The sequence below is a fragment of the Nesoenas mayeri genome (genome assembly GCF_963082525.1).
Source record: "Nesoenas mayeri genome assembly, chromosome: Z".
NCBI classification, from domain to species: domain Eukaryota; kingdom Metazoa; phylum Chordata; class Aves; order Columbiformes; family Columbidae; genus Nesoenas; species Nesoenas mayeri.
Window position 1 is genome coordinate 52,963,399 of NC_137542.1, and position 20,721 is coordinate 52,984,119.

Genomic DNA, 20,721 nt, shown 5'->3' on the forward strand with positions numbered 1-20,721 from the left:
GGTGACTTACAGGATAGAACTCAACTTATTAGGCTGTTAAAATTATGTACACTTTACTGTCTTTAAAGGCAATAATAAGTTGAGGGCAATTAGCGATAGATTTTGAGATGCATTTTCATACCTTTGTTTTCTTTACTCTTTAAATCAAAAGCATTTGTTGTACCTCAGTTTGGATATAAAGGTGAATACACACAAGTCAGTCTATAAAGAAACTGGCTTTCAGTTCTGCAGAACACTGACACTTGGTGGAAGATGGAGTTTTGTGCCTTAAGATTAGGGTCATCTGATTCTGTATTATGGAAGTGTTAAAAATTGGTAGTCTGAATGTTTATGTACCACTGTTAAAAGTATGGAGGAGTTGAAAGTGCAAAAAAAAGAAACCTCTGTGCAAGTGTCTAGTTTTCAGGTGGTCACTGCCATGACTGTCTTCTATTCACAGCCAAGTTCCTCCCTCTGTTCCTTTCCCACTGTACTCTAGCTGAAATATTGCATTTGGCTTTATTTTTCTGGTGGGGAGTAGCCAGAGCTGATGTCAGGAGATGCTCCTGTTGACCCATTCTGCACACAGTATAAAGTGCAAGGCCTAAGACTCAGAGAATATGGTGTAATTTTACATGCCAGTGATGATAACCTCATGTTTATAGGAAGACCTGAGCATGGTAAGATTTTAACACCAACTATTCAACCAGAGCTATTCGGATATAGATATTTTGCACTAATAAGACTGGACTTACACTAAAATATAGCTTACTGGTAGTGTTATGGTTATAACCTACAAGACTTCTAGTGTAGGTTCTTTGTATACCCAGCAGAGTCATTGTCCCCTTAGAGTTTTCACTGTGTGCTACTGGAACAAAGACATATTTGGCCCTATTTTATGTAGTGCTTTTTCAGTAGCATTTCTTCTCTTGAGGGTGCTGTTTAAAAATACACGAGTCTGTGTTCAGCAGTATTCTTGTTTTTATTGGAGTAACACTGTTAGGCCTTCAGGTAGGCACCACAGTGATACAGTCCATGCTCTCATAGAGCTTACATGCTAGCTTTCAGAAGTCAGCTTGCTTATAAATTCTGGTGTACATCCCCAATCTATACATAGGCTCATATGAAACTAACTGTGATTTTGGACTTGATTCTAGTACTTCAAGAAGTCAGCAGCTAGGTTTCAAGACCAGAATCACATATAACTTGAGTTTGCTGAAGGTATTCCTGACTTTTCTTGCTGCAAGCAGAAACAGAAGCACATGCTGAAGCTCAACATTTCAGAGTATTATTTCACCTGTAATGTGCTGGTTTAAAAAGGTAAAACTAAAAAACCCAAAACTCAACCCCTTGCGCATAATACAAAATATACATAATATTTCCAGCATTATTTGTGGCTGTGCCAACTTAAAAGTGCAATAAACTCACTCATTACAAAAACTGAATTAGCAATTTAAGTATTAATTGTAAAAGAAAAATAAACTAGTAACTTGAAGTGGTTAGGATACAAAAACTTCACCCATTGCTATGCCTTCCCTTTATTTTGGGAAAAAGTATTATGTCCAGGCTGGGGGGAAATCCTGTTGTCTGGGACAAAACAAAACGCAGTGAAGACAAGTGAATTGAATAATTGCTACCTAATTGATAAACTGTAAATCCCCAAAGAAGCTGGATGTCAGGTATTGACCTGTACCTCCCACCAACGGTGGAAGAAGGAAATCTGGCAAAATGCCTGAATTTCCCTTACAAGCAGCACCAGAAATGAAAGATGTTGCCATCTGCTGCGTTGTGAAATTTCCCCTCTGGCCTGGAGTGCATGACCCTGGTTATGTAGGAGCTTTCCACACGTACACGTGTAGGGTTTTGTTTTCTCCCTCACAAGTTTATACAAGAATTGAGGCAGACAAGTTTTTATCTTTACTTTCAGAGCATTTGCCCTCAGAGTTACAAGTCAGGAGCTTATTCTTTTTCCTTTATGGGTTTTTTTTTTTTCTTTCTTTCACTTTTTACATAATTATTTTGGTCAGAAACTCAGCTTATTTGACAATCGAGACCAGGATCTGGATTGTTTTTCAGAATGTAGAAAAACCTCCACCCTAAAATGTAACATTTCATAGATACAAAATAAATCCAAAACACATACAAAACTACACTGAGCACAATCCATCTCCATCTGTCACTGCAAATGATGCTGTTATTTGCCAAAGAGATGGTTGGCTCCTGACTGATTACTGATTAAAAAGGACAGAGTAAAACTTTCAAACGTGCTCAAGCCTAGGTTTTGAAGAGCCTCTCAGAAAATAATCTGAAAGGTGCCTAAGCATAATTACAATCTAGCTTTGGGAGAAAGAAAACATGACTTCATGTTCTGCATCAGGCACATTTAAATGCTTCAGTCTTCAAGTAAATCACCTTGAATTGGAAAAGATCTCACTTGCATGGCAGCGGACATAAGGACAAAACAGAGATCTTCTCTTACTACCTATTATGAGCATAACTGCCAGCCATGAGAGAAAGGGAACCAAAAGGCCAGTTTCCCTGACTGTTAGCAGTCTAACAGCATGGACCTTTTCATTAAAATCAGGCAGCGTAACAGCATGTGATAAACTTTAGGCGTGTAGCCAATAGAAAGTCACCCAAATGTGGTGCTCAGAGCTCCTTCCAGAGCACTACAGTACTTTACTGTATAAAATATAAGTTAATCAAGACATGAACGCATGGGACCAAATAAAATGTGACAGGTAAAGGAGGTCATACTGAACTTTGGTCTCCTGGAGGGCACTGAGATGCTAAAGAAACAAGTGCAGTATACAATTTGCAGAGCGTAGATCTTCACTGTCCTCTGCCCTGATATGTATGCTTCCGTAGTCATCATCCCCTTTAGTTCACTGCATGCTCTTAGTCTTGCAGACTCTTTCAGTACAGAATACAAGGCAAGATCTTGACTGTCTTCCCTATTTCCATCAAAAGCTAAACTGGTGTCAGAGGGACTGTGAGCATAAAGCCCAGTGTAACACTAGTGGTAGTGCTTCTCAACATGAAATTTGAAAATCAGTTACAGCATTGCAGAGAACATGTTGTCAGTGATTATGAAATTCGTATTTTCTTCTCGAAGAGAAAGTATGCAGAAGGCAGTTATACATACCATTTGGCAATACTTCCCCAAAACAATGTACTTCAGTAATTTAGTTGTGACCTTAGTGCAAGGAATATGGTGAACTTTTGGAACAGTTTGCCCATACAGTTTTCCTGTAGCACTCAGACAGACATCTTCATATGCAGCTCCCACTTTATAGATCAGTTAAGACTGATCAGTTAGTTGGTGCAAATTATTTCTCTAAAACAATGAGCTAGTCAATGAAAAAATGAGTTTTCTTCTCCCAGTCTGGAAGCGTTATTCACCACACATTCATCATCAACTTAATAGAAAATGTCCTTTACACATATGGTACTTGTCAACTGAATTACGAACTGATGCTGCTCCACAATAATCCAAAATAAATTGCTCTTGTTTCACTCTGCAGTGGATCAGGAGAAGGGCTGCTGGCACAATAGGTTACTGTAAACTCCGGACCTGCCAGTTCTAAGGGCTAAGTTTGTTTGAAAGGCAAAACTTTATAAGAAAAGGCATTATAAATCATTTTTGAAAAACACAAACTGTCCTGCAGTTACTCTTATAATAGAGTAGAATCTGTAAAATATTTTCATCTATAAAAAGACACTTTCATTAAAAATGTTTAAATGTTACTAAGTTTTAAGGCACTCCAGCTGAAGAACTGACTTGATCACAACTACTATTGGTGGCTCAGATCTCCTCTCTTTATCCCCGTAACTCATCTTCTTCAGTCTTTGTCCTTTGTGAGTTCTGCAATTTCATCAACATCTTCTATATCCTGTGTCATTTTCTCATACTGTCTCTTGAAGAAGCCAAGCTGTAAAAAGTACAGAAGCAACACCACATCACAGTCAGCCATCGATAGTTAAATTTCTCAGCTAAGCTAAATAGTGTAATGGTAGAAATACATAAAGCACATATACAGGCTTGATTTGTAGATTATTTCTAACTGTGAAATGAAAGGACCTGGGTGTCAAACCCTGTCTGGTGCAACTGAACACCAAAACAGCAGTGCTGTGTAGCCAGTTGTTTCCTTACCAAGATATAGACATCTCCAGACTGCCTTGGTATGCCCAGGAGCCCTTCAAGCACATAGTATATAGAAAAACTTTTCTCTCCCCTTAAGCTAGATATCCTTTGTAAATGACTTTTTGCCCTTCTCTGTTCTCTTTTTGTCTGTTCAGTGTATATTCTTCTCCTTGCTTATAATCCCCAGCTTTGCCCACCAGGAATATCACGGGAGTTCGTAGCCTAGCTGGAGAGTTATAGAAGGAGGCAAACAGTGTCAAAATGAAAAAAGTAAACGCCACAGCTCCTGTTTTGAAGCATTGGAAACTCATTTATCATCTTCACATTGGCAAATGCTATGGGGCCTCATTTCAGAATTTTGATTTTTAAAGCCCTTCTAAAGGCTCCCACTGAAGGTGCAATGACAATGCAATATTATTCATACCACCAAACTACACGTGCAGTTTTGTTCAGCACCAGAGAAGAGAGATTGCAAAGAAAATAGCCCAAATTTGTTTATCCCTTACTGGTTTTCTTTTTAAGAATATAAACGCCTACTTACTTTCCACAAAACGGCAACCAACGCTAACAGCAAGAGGAGTCCAGCCAAAATACTGCCAATCACAACACCAACTGGTATCTCAGCTTTCTCATCTGGCTTCATTATTGTAACTGGGATCTGAAAACAGAGGGATTGTGTGTCAAAGGTTAACATTAACTGCATATAAAGTAGGATTTGTAAACCAAATACTTGACTAATCAAGAATAGTGGGACTGCACACATTCTAGGATCACTGACTGGAACACACCATGCAATTACAGCCTTTTCACTGCTACCTGGTTATAGCACTTTCACAGGTACTTCCTTGACCCACCATGGCATATGGCATTGCCAGCTAAGGATTAGGGCCCTCATCACTGATGGTTGTACACCACAGGCAGAGAAGCAATCTCTTCTTGCCAACTTCCTGCCGCCCCGGTAACAGGAGGTCTTTCAGAGTTGTTCCCATAGTGCGCGGACACACCATCAGTAGGTAAACCAGACATGCTTATGTGCTGCCGAGGAATAGCCTAGTGTAGAGCCCCATCTGCTCAAAACAGACTTCTGCTGCATCAGCTGGAGAAGAACTAATTCCTACTGAGCACTGTCAGAGCCTGTTATGTGTGGTGAGCAACTGTAGGAGGCAACACTAATCATGGAAGCCGGACAGCATCATGCACTCACTGTGTCTGCTGAAATCTCTCCCCTCCTGCTGGGCACGTACCTCTGTCTCCTTTGCTGTTCCTGCCTTCTGGGAAACCACTAGGAATTTGTTAATCTGTGTTCTCCTGAGTCAACTGCATGACTTTGCTGTGAGATGTATGAGTCAAACAGCAGTGTTTCTAGCACATCTATGCTTCCTGAACTACAAGCAATACCAGAGAGCTCCCAGAACAGCATACTGTGTCTGAAAGTTAGTTTTCAGGTGATACCCTATCTAGTAGGATTGAGTATGACCGTCTATACAGCTACGTATAACATAGTTGCTCAGGGAGATATTGCTGTAATATTTATGAACTGTCAAATCTTTGGATTTAATCTTGGAATGACATACATTTAGCATTAAGGTTTTTTCCTTCCTGAAACATGATAAAAGAAGTCACGTTGGTTTATTTTCTCAGGATTGCTTGCTCAGCGCATTTGTCTGGTGTAATTTAATCTTCAGCTTTCTGGGAAACTTGCACTGGACTGACATCTCAGTGATTTAAGTCATTTCTGCTGGAAGGCTTCAATGTTGTGCTAGGTGTGGCTATGTGTATTCATTTCACTGAGGCAAGCAGGCTTTGTGTATTTCCTAACTAAATGACCATAAAGATGGTTATAGCAGGTTAATGTTCTGTCCTCCAGCTGGCAGTCCTTTCCAGCTTGGAAAAAAATCTGAAAGCTTTTATGCAGATACCTAAGCAGCTTCCCCACATAGCATCACAAGGCAATGTTAATTCATTTGGCCACACAGCAACCCAGCTCATCCAAACTGAAGAGCCAGTATCCTATGTGTGTGCAGTTTGCCTAGTAGTGCTTTCTCCATTAGATTACCAGTTAAGTGGCACTGTTGGGAGAGGTGAATTGATGCCTAAGAATACGTATCTTCCCTGAAGTCAAACTGTGGTCAGTAAGGCACCACGGCTGGGATTCACCTCATCTAGTGTTATATTCACAATGGAAAAGGCTTCCAATGGAAAAGTGTAGGGGCTTTTAAAGCCTGATTCATCCTACTTGTTTTCATTATTGTCTTTAAAACGAGATGGATTGCATCTCAGAAATACCTATTTTTTCAACCGATTAAGTTTTATAGAAGGGCTAACTCTGATGTGGATGCCTAATGTAAATATTAAGTTGGATGAATCCTACTACCCCCATCGAAAATAACAGGGTAACTAGGGAAATAAACTCAGATTGCCTCTGCACTGTCCTGTTCCCAAGGAAGCATGAAAGGCAAAGTCTGGCTATCACTGCTGACCAGCCAAGAAGTACATGCAGTGATGGGTAATGACTCCATCACTGAAGTGTGAAAGCAAATTGTCTGCCCTAGGGAGAGTGTGCCTCCACCAGCTGGCACATTTTCCTAGACTTTGCACAGGGCGAGAGGCTGTCAAGTATGGATCAGGCTGTAAGCCTCCCCAAAAGCCACCATGTTTCTTAGGAGCCCTGTGGATAACTTTCAGGGTCTGTTCAGCCACTTCTGCACTGCTATAAAATTCCCAGCTGCAGATGTTTCAATGGCTGACTGAGGAATTACCTTTTATTAATATTTGTCAACTGACTTAATCAACAGTGATTTGAATAATTAAATTCTGGTTCTCCTGAAATCACCAACAGAAACACTGGTAATGCAGATTTGGCTGCATCATGCTCCAACTGTGGAAAAACACCTAGAAATACATGGTTTATGAGCTACTTAAAAAGCCTGTGCAATTAATTGGAATATTTGCATTGTGTATTAATGAATTTCATCTCCTAGAAGAAATACTACCATGCCACAAAGCCAAGGCATTCAGCACACTTCAAATACAGGCATGTAGCTTTTCTGCAAAAACATGGCATTATTTCCAGTACTACACATACATTCCCTTTGGTTCTTCAGGCACTGGAGGTTTCCCTGAATAGAAAAGGGTCTATTCAGAGGCTCTTCACAAGAATGGAGTGATTAATGAGAAAACAATGACAAAAATAGTACTGAATTATGGTCTTACTTTGCCATGGAAATAGATCAATCAATACTGTCTTCATACATATTTAATTTAACTGAATTTTCCATTGCCTGTGAACAGGCTATGCTACACATTCTCACAGGTGTTTGACTCTCTCACTAACTTGTATGTTGGTTTTCAATGGCCTTAGTTATTTTGATGGATAAAAGAGGCTGGTAAATCCTGTAAAAATAAATCTAAACTTAGTATTGCAAATCTATCTCTAGATAGGCCAAGAGAAAAAAGGTATCTTTTTATTATTTATATAACAGCACCACAATGCTAATATATTCTTCAAGTGTTGTTTATGTTTCTGTATAGCAGATGGAAACCTTGGGAGAAGGATTCTACACTAATACAGTGATGGTCTGGAGACCTTTTTTGAGATTAGCTGTGTCCATATTGTCTATATGACAGCCATTCCAAACGCAAAAAAACCCAACATTCCACATTATTTTACAAATGAGATTAAGTATATTTGCTGGAGACCTGTGCCAAACATCTGTACACTAACTTCAAACCAAATACACTTACAGAAGTAAGACCATAAATGAGATTTGCAAAAGTGTTACCCAGAGCTCATTTATCTACAACAACTAATTCCATTCCAAAAAAGAAGTCAACATTTTGATCTTTTATGAACAGGAAATTGAACGAATTTCCGAAGTTTCTAACTGAATTTTGCTGATAGTTCTACAATCTATTTGAGATCTACAGATTTTGATTAAGTCTGTTTATACAACAGTTGGCTGAAAGGAAAACATTTGAGTAACTTAAGGGAGATATTATATAGCCAAAAGGATACATTAATTCAACATAATCAAATGTCATCAAAGTTTGTAATTTGCTATGTACTCCTAAAGGACACTGAAAGTTAGATATTATCACTTTAATGCAGTAAAAGAGAAGTTGAAAAAATATACTTATCTATCACTTACAGTTAGGGTATTCTCTCGAATTATAAATAACTCAGGGTTATGTGTATCAATTTTTGCATCTGTAGAGAGTTTTAATGTCTGGAAAGATAACTGAAAAAGAAGATAAAAAACCTGTAAATCTCAATTACATGGCATATTGATTAGAATGCAGACATCCTAAAATAATTTTCTTTCTTTGAAATGAAGACTTCAGACGCACAAAAAAAATCACAGTATAAAGAAAATTAAAATGATGTTTTTATTTGTTCCAAGCTAACATGCCTATGAAAGTAATAATGTATCAGTAATCAGATTTAATTTTGCTGTTCTTACTTAGCAAGGAAACTGGATAACTGGCCTTTATTTTCTGTAACACATAGTTCAAGCAAAACAGAGGAATTTTATTATATACCAATTTTTATAGCTATTTCAAAGCTGCCACTACTGCTAGCAGTGAAGACATGGGGGGAAAAATAACAGTAAGAAAGGGAGAAATATCTCAGCAGTGAAAGACACATGGGGATACATCTCTGGCCTCTGAAAGAAATGGAAACTGGATGTTCTTTCCCTTTCCCCCCTCACCTCACCTCTATCCAATGCTTCTGTTTTTCCCCAGTTATTTTTTCCTATCACTATCTGTTCCTCTGCACTGCTCAAATTCTGACATTGCTCCCTCAGCTTGAAGAAAGAACAGGACAAAAATATTAAGCCAATTCCCATTTGAAAAGGGATCTTGAGCCAGATCCCACTTCACTCTGTGCCTGTGTTGAGAGGCAGAGGAGCGTGGCTGTGCAGCCACCACCAGCTCACCACGGGTCTTCTCCACGGGCACAGGCGGCTCTGCTTCCCGCAGCACCTCCTCGAACAGCACAGGAGCGCTTGCCAGCCATCCCAAATGCAATGCCTGTCTGTCATTTTGCTCTGTCATTCTGCCTCCACAGACATTTCCCTGTGGCAGGGCCAGGTATGATGGGCTTGGCACAGGGAATGTAAGAAACCGTGGGTCCACAGCAGCCCATGCATACCAAATTGACAGTCTCTGTAGCATATTGTCATCACATGACTGCACTGTGGCCGTCTGCCCCATTAGTCTGTCCCGTGCTCCTCAGTGTTTAAAAACCTGCCTGCAACTATTCAAAGTTCTTTTTAAATTCCTAAACACATCTTTCTTTGCTTTGTTTAGCAGGTACCAGCAAGCTTGATTTCCCCTTCTTGGACAATGACTGATTGCCATTAAATAAAACGGCTGATGTCATGCACTATTGAGTGACTGCAAGATTATTTGCACTGAACATTGACAATCAAATAGAAAATAACAAAATGGGAGATGAGAGGAAAACTGTGACAAGCAATCTTTCCATCCCATCTCTCCTGCAATGACTGCAACATTTCGTTCAGGTCTCCACCTTCTGTGTACTTGACAGCACTAACAAGTGGTCTTCACCCAGCTGATTTGAAAAATACAAACTTTAAAGACAGACAGATGCTTTGCTTCACACAATTGCATAAGTATATTACATTATCAATCTGACCTTTTCCTTTTGAGCTGAATACTAAAGCTGACAACAGCCCTGCTGTTAAACGTCAATACCTGCCATAAGCCTCGCCAGACAAACTAAGAGACTGTGTCATGTTCCTGACACTAGGCAAACCCAGGACTGCAAGACTGATTGGTTGCCTAGCTAAGAAGCAAACATGGTCTCATTTCAAAAGTCTGGTTATTCATGACGAGTTATATCCTGGAGGACACATGGTAATTTAAAATGGGACAGTCAAGATATTATTGATGGATATTTTTAAGCATCCTTGACACCAACTCTAATAAAAAAGAAAAAATAAATTTCCACACTTTTTCTGACAAATAAAACTGGCAGCACTAGCAGGCTTTTGATATTGATGTGACTTAAAATGATCACTACATAGGCTGCGATGTTCAAAAGCTAAAAGCAACATTATTTTCCAGGCAATGATGATACTGTACTCTGCTGTCCTGTACTGAGTTTTGTGGAAACTATAGCTCCCCTTGAATGAATTTAGCAGATGCAGAAAATGTTTTTTTCAGCTGTGAAAATTGCATTATCACAGAATTTTCTTAAGCTCTGTGCACACAACAATGTAAAGTAAAGGAAGGTCTTTCTAGATTGGAAGGTCTCTTTACTGAACTTTGAAAAAAATCAGGAGTTAGAAAATTTTGAGTACTGGATCCTGCATGAAGATGCAGCTGATACTCACAGCAGCAAAGGTTCCGTTCCAGATTCTGGTGGACACATTCACAAAGTACTCTCCCTTCAGCATAACATCTTCCAGTTTGCATGCGATGGTGCTGCACTTCACATTCTTACAGTTCTTCCACAGAAAACAGGAAGGAGACGCAACAGCATGCATTAAAAATACACTTTAACAAATGTTCTTTTAACATCCAGATTTTTTGCTCTAGCCTTTGTCAATCTGTGCATACAAATTAAGTGCTTGCAGGCTGTGAAGAATATGCAAGTTTTCTTATATCTAAGGCAGATGCAGTATGTATGAGAACATCCATAGGCTGCACTCCTGCACTGTGAATGAGAAATGCCACCCCCACCACAGCTGTGCCCCCCTGTCCTGTGGTACTGCAGCCCTGAGTCTTACTCACCAGTTCTTTAGAAGCTCTGAAGTTCTCTTTTGTGAAAGATGGAGAATAAGGTCTTTTCCCTATTTGCAGTGAATTTGTCTGAGCTTGACAAGTAACACCTCTGGCCTAGGAAATATGTCAGGAATGAAACTGGATGACATCACACTCAGGAGTTTATAGTCATTATAATAATATATGTTTCTGGGATGAGATGGTGGTGGCGAAGGTTAGATTGTGGAAACTACAAGACTGCATGTGGTTTTGGTCAGAATTAAACATGTCTTACAGTATTTTTTTTCTGTCTAGACTGACGTGAACGTTTTGTCCCAATCAAAAAATTCCATTTTTACTATAACCTTCCCAGGAACTTGGAAAATAACCTGGCTGAAGAGTTCCAGGGTCATATGAAAAGTCAGGCCTGGACCATAAAGATAATCCACATCTGCCAAGCAATAGACTAGTGTACTGGTGATATCGTGGTCCTCCCCCTTCCCTTTATGGGAAAGGGACAAGGAAAAAGGGCATAGATTCTCTGAATCTCCGTCATACTGTGAGGGAAATAACTGATGTTTATGGTACTGATTAAACCCCAAAATACAGCAGTTGATGTAATACAGTGATCACCTGATCTGTTGTGACAGCCGTTATGTACATCAGTGGGTTGTCTTTGCTGGTCAGTTCTGGAATATAGATTTTTACAGATGCCATCTTTACTGGGATACTTCCTGTTGTTACCTGCGAAGCAAGTAACTCACAATTAATTGAGGTAGTTATACTCAAAAATGCATGAATTAGTTGATATAGCAAGAAAATCAGAAATCACAGATGAGTATGGAAGAACTTCACTCATTTTACATTGATGTTTTTTGTACTAAGACACTTACGAGGGTAGTAATTACATAATGCCAGTAGTAAAGTAGAAAGTGTACTGTATAGCCTCAGACCCCTGTCTGTTTTCTTAGCAAAGCTCTTATTAACTCTGTGAAATACGTTTCAAAAAGCAAATGTTCTGCCACAGCCAATAGGCCTGTTATTTAGTCCTCTAGAGTAGCAGTTACAGGAATGTAAATGGAATATAATTTAAGCTTCTTCCATGTTGCATGTTTGGATCTAAGTTTTTCTAAGTTACGTAACAAATGCTATGATCCGGCTAGTCCTTCCATCTGCTTTGAGCACTTAACCCTTGCCAAACTTCAAGTTTCAAAGTCCAAGCCTGTGAAGACTTATTTTCCTTTATCAAGTCAGCAGAAGACAAACATGCTCTGTGAAAAAGCAGTGGAAGTTGGCCTGAAGTTAAGCATTAACTATCTTCTAAATATGTAAACAGTGCAGGATCAGTCCCTCCCCATACTACTTGTGCAGTAAGTGCAAATTTCATCCTTAACCCCATAAAGACTGTAAGCATTTATCCCCCAGCTATTTGTAATTTTTTTGTTACATGACTGATTCAAAAGCATCAAAATCAGACAGTGAAATCAGGAGTGTTTTTTCAACTACATTTGGGACCAGGCTACAAGAAGAGGTAAGGCAGCTTCTCAAACCAGAACCAGAAACATTTACTAACCTTAACTGAGAAGTTGAACGTGGGGCCAATATCTTCAAAACTATTCACAGTGGAAGGAATGTTATGACCAGAGTACACTTCATAGAAGTTGATGTTGGCAAGCCTAGTTAACAACCATAAAACAATACATTTCAATTTGGCAGCTGCTTTGAAAACATATGTTACTGGATGTGCCTCAGTGAAACAGGTTACAAGTGTAGTCTGAGGAAAAATCAGTCATTTGTACCACTGTTTGAATTTTACAAAGTTATTTAAGAAAATACATAGCACTGTACTAAAGCCCAGAGCTGGAGTGAACATGTGAAGATAAGATGGGACGGCTGCATGAGACCTCAGTCTCCTGCAACCCATGCCAGACTGCAAACTCTTGTCCCACACACACAAGCCCCAACTTTTGGTATTGCAGTGATCTCTCTCCTCAGAAAGGGCCTCTGGTGATCCCCTTGGGTACATCCATAACAGCAAATACCAACAGATCCTAACGCCACAGACCACAGTCAGGCTTGTTTCCACACTGCCTTGCTGTGAAAGTACACAGAGCATCCTGCTCGTGTGCATGGTGCACATCGCATCCCCTCTGGGCCACTTTTGTTAGTACATATGGGTTTCAAAATTTTAAATTTCCAAAGTAACATGAGGGCAGTTGCAGGCAACCACAGCATGAAATTACAGGTGTATGACAGAAGGATGTGGTGTGAGGGCCTGTGGATGCTTGAGGGGCTCAGCCAGCTGAGACCATGCTCAAAGACGATGAAAGCATCCCTGTGTAGTGCCTCACTTCTGTGTGCTACCTGTGAGCAGCTTCTCTGCTGAGCTGTCCCAGAACTGTGTCTGCACTTCATCATTAGCTTTCATTAGGAGGGTAATTTGAGCAGTCAAAAAGCAAGCTGGGGAGTGAATCAGGAAGGAGCAGGAGCTATCATGATTCCTACATCAGCTCTTCTTGTAGCACAAAGTGCAAATCCATCCTCTTTGCCAGTGCTGCTCTCCCTGTTTAATCTGGGTACAATCCCAAATTAACATGTGTGCAGTCTCACGGAGGTGCTTCATTCTCAGTTATGGTCCTCCATATTTCATCGTGGATGCTTTTCAATCCCCCATACTTCCTGCCCTGGGCCCCCTCCTTGAAGGGCCTCCTCACAAGGACTCCTAGGCAAACCTGTGTGATGCATTTTCTGTTTCCTTATTGCTCCTATCTCCAGTCCTTCCAGGATGCACAGTATCAGCTTCCTTGTCCTTGCAGGAGTCATGGGTGAAACTGATTTCCACCTCTTCTCCTGGAAACTCAGATTAGGGGATTTTCCCCAGAAAGGCTTCACTTCAGCAAGACAACATTTTTTTTCTCAACCCTTGTGTTTTAAGATGATACTTCTTGGCTGTATTACCAGCCTCAAGAAGGAACTATCTCCAGATAGGTATATTCTAAGTGGAGCAGTGTTAAAATTAACTAAGTCCAAGGCAAGCATTTGAAATTGTACCTTGGCTTAATGTGTACTTCCTTTAGTTTTCTTAAATTGATTCATCTCCAAGAATAACTCATCCTTTTCTGGCAGTACAGATTTCTTCATGCCTTGACTTGCATATGAAATTGCATTTTCTCATACTTGGGAGATGCACCTGAATTCAAACCCCTATTTTTTCTTGAGTAACTCTTCTATATATTTTATGCCTGGCCTTTCCTCAAGCATTGAGTTTCTGTACATATTTCTCAGCTAATTAAATCTGCTAATTCAACTTTGCACCATCTCAGTTTCGTAGATGGCTGCTGAAGTTGCTGTGCTGGCCACCTGGTCAGATGCTCCTGCAGTCTCTGTGCTGCTGCTAATTTCAGTAAGAAACGCTGCTTCTGATGAAGTCTCATGAGACATTTCTCAAGGAGCTGAAAGAACTTGCTTAACTGACACAAATACTTTTCTGCAATTAAAATACTCTAAAAAATTCTGCATGACTGCAGAATTGGTGCATTTAGGCACAGTGAATTAAGGGCCTTCAAATATTCTGAAACTGCTGCTGCCAAGCAGGTTATTAAACTCAGCTTTGCTATTGTGGTCCCTATTCCAGCTCAGGTCATCCTACGTAGTCAACAGTTCTTGTAGTTATGACGGTCTTCGAATATTAATTTCTTGGATTCATTGATGGTGTGCATTTTTTTAAGCAGCCTCCTCTTTTTCAAATTGCTGTCTTTCTTTGAATAAATACTATTTATTTTATTGCAGTTTATGTTTACAAATTTTGGAATGCCTCAGGATGCAAAAGCATTTTTCCCACCAATAATGGTGACCAAATGCACAAAATATAACTACATGTAGTTTATCCTGGAAAGTCAGTAATTGGGAAAGACTTTTTTTTTTTTTTTTTTTTTTTTTTTTTTTTTAATGAAAAGTAAAATATCTTATCTTTATTGGCAAGTCTAAACAGTATATTTTTGTTTCAGTTCTTCTTAAGTTAAAGTGTAACTGAAGTTATTATTGTTTGGAACAGTAACAGTCTTAATTACTGTTTCACTGCATGCCAAATCAGGGCCCAAGGTAAGAGGTTTCAAGGGCACGATATAAAGATCTGTCTTAAAGCAATTTTCATCTGCCTCTCTCCTTCTGCCTGCCCAGCTCTCTCTCTGTACAAACTGCATTTCCCAGGGTAAAGGAACCCTCTTGTAATAGCCTGACCTGCCTTCTGTGGGGAGGGAAAGAGCTGGCATCAGGAGGGAAGGGGCAGGTGTGAGCCAGAGTCTCTGGGAGGACAGGTGGGAAAGCAGGCTGTGTGGGTCCCATGCCAGTGCAGTTGCAGCAATGGGGAATCTGCCGTGTGCACCTCAGGTTTTGGTTCAAATAATTATCTCAAATTGCTAATAAGCATTTTTGGTTTTGGCCCAGATTCAGCAGATATGTCCGTATTTTTTTTTCCTTCTCCCTCCCCGACTCCTTGCTGAGAGTTTGAGCTGGGGTAGATCTTTCTTTTTGTTTTGTTTGTTTAGTTTGATCATCTTAACTCCAGATTTGATCCAATGTCAACACATTTGAGCCCAGAGGCCCAATCTTATGATACAGTATGAACCGATTATATTATCAAAACCAGAAGTGCTATTTGTTTTTTATACCACTTCTGTTCATGTGAGCATCTGTAACAATAGTGCAAAGGTAAACATGGATCCATCATTTTTTACAACACTTTCCATAATTATTTACATGTAAGGTTATTAGAAGACATCAAATTCTGCTACTGTTGATGAAGTGGCAATTTATTATGACTTCCAAAATGAAAACCAAGTTTCACTATATTTTCAGTGGCCTTTCGAGAATGTTACTATAGTCAAATGCCTTGGCAAAATAACAGTGACTCTTTACATTATTCAGCATACCTTGTGAGGTGAATTTCTGCATCATATCGCAAAGGAATTGATAAGCTGACCTGGTTGTCCAACACTTGTGCTTCCTTACTTTCGCTGTTCATCAAAACACATTTAAGTTAGGTGTTATAACATTATTTTATACAAATAAGGTATTAATACCTAACTTGCTTTCATACAATTATATACTTTACCTTAATGCATGAAAACTTATAACTGCCACATTCTGAAGATTTTTCAGGTTAAAATCAAAACTAATATCAAAGGATACCTATGGAAGAAACAAGGAACACAGTGAATATATTGATGGTACAACCTCCAAAGGACTTCCTAATAGCAACATAGTTATTCATATGTGACATAACCTGGAATTGCCCTCTGTATTGGTATTCTCCACCAATTTCTGTGTAATATTTCCATAATTTCTAAAACTCCAGAATTGCTTTGTTCTCACTTGACCCTACAAAGAGGCATTGTTACACAAACATGAGTTATGTGCATTTGTAAATCGAGTAAAACTAGCTACTTGCTGCAACAGAAGGTGTTAAGGATTGCTTCAATTATGTGCTTTTAAACACTAGCACTAACACAAGCTTTGTATTCACTCTTTTCTTCCATTCATTCCAATAGGTCCCCTTTGACCAATGCCATTAAAAATTCAGAACAAACTTAAGTTTTTGCATGTAAATTCGTATTTTTTTTTCTCCTGCCACCATAACATGTCATGTTTCTGTTCCTTCTAGCAAGTTCCTTCTTGTTCCAGTTGATTGTGTAAGAGGCTGGAAGCCTATTTCTATTCTGCCCTTGAGGAATAAGAGATCAAGTTCTATAAAACAATGTATATCCCGAGATTTATTGTCTGTATGAGGAAAAGGATATATGATCTATCCTAGGGCTGTGTGGGCCACCCCTTTGCTCTCAAAGCAATGCTGCTTTCCTGGAGATATAAGATTCATAGAGCAGGAGAGGGAACTACTCCAGGTTCACGCAGCAGGAGGGGTTTGATGGGAATTGTACTCAGTTCCCAGCAGGCTACACGTAATGCTCTCTGCCTCTGCCGCCTAGCCCTCACCCTTCAGGAGTTACAAAGCTACAGTGGCATTTGAAAGCCATGGGTAATGACCAATGTGCTTCAAGAGCCTTTTTTTCCTATAACCTGGCAGGGGGTGACAGAAGTATAGCCCTTAGTTTGCTTCTTTTAATGCCTCTGCAGCCCAAAGGGAAGTTAATGGTTGCCAAATCCAAGAAATCCTCACCAGCAGTAAACGCAGATTTAGGGGAAAACAAAAAAATCTTTTGGTGTCATTCAAGGTTATTTAAACATGCCAGCTGTACCTGTTGTCTTGTTCTGAAAACAGGATAGCTTATTTGGCAAATGACTGTACTTTGTGCTGTTCCTGTCTGACAAGAGACTTCAGTCCCATCATTCTGCAGAGGAAACAGAAAGAAAAGTCATCTTAGTATCAGGTTTTGATAAAGCAGAGAGGAAGTTACCAATATGTTTCTTCAACAGGACATGTATTATGCTAAGGAGTGGTACAGACAGGTGTTACAGCAGTAGTTTCTAGAGATGCAGCAGGTGAGTGGGGCCCAGACAGGGCCAGAAGAGAGGCAGGAGAAGCATGGGACAAGGACTAGAACTTTGCAATTTCTTGTGAGCTGTAATGATCTTGTTAGGATTTTGTGCTGGGCTTGGAAGAAGAAATACAGGCTGGAAAGTACAGGTCACCTCCAGCCGTGATTTTTAACAGCTTCTTCCACAACTTTTGCAGCCATATTTACATGACCTGAGAGCTAGTTAAATACTCTCACTGTAGAACTTAGTGTGCAGAGGGGAACTCTATTGTACTTTTTGTAGGAAAATCTAAAATATATAAGAGTTTCTGTACTACTTCGCAGAATATTTAGCATGTCATCGTCCCACATCAAAGACAGTTATCATCACTTTTAAAAGAATTAATTAAAATGTACTGCCTTTTGTTAAAAGCATCCCTACTAGACATTAACCATTCATGAATTATGCCACAAAAAAAACCCAAACCAAACACCCATACATTCTCAGCTTAAGCTCTTCTTCCTGCTTTGAAGCAGGCACATTTTTGGTCAAAAGCTTCACTTGCAGGCTGAAATATTTCTAAGCAAATGGGCTTTTAAAGCAAATGAAAATCCTAGCTCCAGTGTGGTCTTTCGGCATGAGTGGAATGAGCAATTTTGCTACACAACGGGATGAGGAGTGAGAGGGGCACACTCAGCTGTATGTGGAGTGCTTCTGCCAGTTCATTGTTATGTAAAATGCTACTCTTGGGCAGTGATGAATGCTCCTACCCCTCTCCTCCCTTCAGTATAGGGATTGCTCTGGAATTCACCCCTAGGATTATCACGCACCTCTCCAGTAGCAGCCTGACGACATAAGCCAAGCGCTGAAGTCTGGATTTCATCCTCCATGAACTGAGAGCAACAGCTGAGATTATAGATTTACTGCATTCCCCAAAATAGTATGTATCATTTCTTTCTTTGCCCTTTTCTAAGACAAAATTCATTATAAGAGCTTCTGGTATAGCAATCATTTCAACCTGATTAACTGTCTAGATGGAACACATGGCCTTGGCAGTAACACTGTTTCTAGATCCAAAGTCTGTGCTCTAAGGCCACATCATCAGTGCTGCATGCTTGATTTATCAAATACAAATTCCCTGTGGCACAGAAACTGCATTCAAGCATGTTGTTGGGAGTCAAGCAAAAGATGTGGGTGCCAAGGCCTAAAGTGAGGAGAGATGACTGAAATACTGACGTGAGGTCCAACTCAACAGGTTGCCAACTTTTATGCTGAGTTGGCAGTGTCTCTCCTTGATCTAAATAAACTGATACGCCAAAGGGAATAATTCTGGTATCCAAGAAAATAAATGGTTTGCACATACATTCTTTACTGGGATAGGCACTACTAGAAAGAAAAAAAAAATAGCTGAGAAGCTCAAAAATAAGTGCCAATAACAGAAACAGCAAGGCTGGGTATCATACCGGTAAAGACGAAGAAGCGAAAAACAGGTTGTCTGAAAATGTAGCCTGGATTCTGGTGTTATATGCATTTTCCTTTTTATTTCTCAATTTCACATTGAATGTTAGTCTTCTGTTTTTGCTGCTGACAACAAACTGCTGTTTGCTGTTGGAAAATAAAGTCCATTTCTGTAAACAGAGGTACTAGAACAGCTGTGGATCATGAAAATATATTGCCTGGAGTCAACAACTAATACCAAGCACACCAAGATATTTCCTATGTTCTACGCACTTAAACACTCTTGTTTTCTAAACTCGTTGACAAAAGAAATTCTGTAATTTTTTTTTTCTTAAAACTGAACAGAATTAGTGTCTTCTTAAAGTGCAGGACCTTGATTATGTATGGTCAAAGTCACTTTGCTGAATTTTCAAGGCTCAGCTCTGGTGGTTAGGGGAGAAGAGAGCGGGTGGCAGACTTGAATGGCAGCTCCAGGAAGAGGCAGCCCTGTCTTTCTGCAGACTGTACATAGATGCTTATATCTGTATATGCACTTGGACTATGTGCTGCTGGAATGGCTGACCTCAGTTTCCCAGTGGCACAGACTTCTGCAGGATCCTCACCACTCCCTGCTGGAGGGACCAAGATGATTGCTGCAGGCACTGATGCTCTCCCAGCATGCTCCCTTTCCTGACAGTAGCTGGCCAGACATGAATCCCCTGAATGCCCCCTCAATTCCTAAGGTACCAAAACGTCGGCTTGTCTAAGCTGACAAGAGTCCTACTTCTGTATCTGTGTTCCTATGATGCCTCTTTTTCCTTCATTAGTTGCTTATGCTTTTTTTTAATCCCTGCTAGTTCTAAGTAGATGTTGAACTAGGAAGGCATTCTCATCTAGAAATTCTTCCAAAGCCTACAGACACACCAACTGGTGAAAACACCCAACTCAAACAATTTAACTGATTCAGCTCTTACCCATCATCTGCTTTCTGCTGAACACTCAGAACAAGATCACAGATACAAAGTTCATCTTCACCACAATCTTTAACAAAAGGAATCTAAGGAAACAAAAAAATATTTCCTGAATGACAGTGCTAGAGATAGTGGAAAGCAAACACCTTCAAGATGAAGCACATTCTTTGTTCGCAGATAAGAAATCTCTCTGAAGGGCATTAAAAACTCTGACACATGAACAAGTTAACACTGAGTAACGTGTTACTACATGTCAACTGATCTGTAAGAATGGTGCAGGCATGTTATTGTTAACGTACAAAAATGTGATGTAATCAAAGGGGTTCCATTTCTCTTTTATGTACTCTTTTATTGTAGGCTAATCTATAATAACCTAAAATACTTCATCTCTGCTATCAACTAGAAATTGACATCAACAGGGACATGGCTCAAACAATTCACTTGTTATGCCATGGTGGCTGATGTGTGTGTGTGTGAGCAAGCCCATGCAACACAGATAAAGGTATAAAAGGAACCAAGGGATGCCTCCCAGGTGCCTCCTTTCACCCAGTGACTTAATGAGAACACCAGTTTGCACTTAGATGCACGCTGTCATTTGTGGGGGCCACAAATTACAGACGTGTGTATAGCCATGCATTTTTCTATAGTAAGTTTGCATACTTACACTATAGGCCACAGATGCAGGAGAATATCTATCAAGGACAGGGCTGGAGCCAGGGTTTGCAAGACCAATGTCAATACGCAAACTAAGGGAATTAACTGCATCCGAAGGTTCCTGTAAAATGCGTGTTTCAGATTACAGCTTTCAGCACAGCAAAGAGGGTAAAATTTATAATTCTATTGTAAATTGAGAATGCATAGTAAAATCATACTTAGTCTAAACAAGAAGTAACGGTGTAAAGCTTCATTTCTTGACCAAAATAATTATATGAAGTTGAGTAGTGTGGGTTTCTCTTACTAAACAGCTTGTAGTGCCATTTTCCTAGG

General features: G+C 39.8%; 1 protein-coding gene across 1 annotated transcript in view; it reads right to left on the reverse strand.

The window, feature by feature from the left end:
• Positions 1-1,022: 1,022 nt before the first annotated feature.
• ITGA2 (integrin subunit alpha 2) overlaps positions 1,023-20,721 on the reverse strand; it is a 67,118-nt gene continuing 47,419 nt past the window's right edge. The window contains exons 18-30 of the mRNA XM_080362430.1: positions 20,399-20,509; positions 19,738-19,820; positions 18,790-18,931; positions 17,107-17,199; positions 15,966-16,042; positions 15,784-15,867; positions 12,426-12,528; positions 11,486-11,596; positions 10,883-10,987; positions 10,483-10,596; positions 8,272-8,361; positions 4,665-4,781; positions 1,023-3,911 (exon numbers count right to left, since the gene is read on the reverse strand). Of these exons, the coding sequence (XP_080218556.1) occupies positions 3,822-3,911; positions 4,665-4,781; positions 8,272-8,361; positions 10,483-10,596; positions 10,883-10,987; positions 11,486-11,596; positions 12,426-12,528; positions 15,784-15,867; positions 15,966-16,042; positions 17,107-17,199; positions 18,790-18,931; positions 19,738-19,820; positions 20,399-20,509 (1,320 nt within the window). The 3' untranslated portion in view covers positions 1,023-3,821. The remainder of the gene's footprint in view (positions 3,912-4,664; positions 4,782-8,271; positions 8,362-10,482; positions 10,597-10,882; positions 10,988-11,485; positions 11,597-12,425; positions 12,529-15,783; positions 15,868-15,965; positions 16,043-17,106; positions 17,200-18,789; positions 18,932-19,737; positions 19,821-20,398; positions 20,510-20,721) is intronic.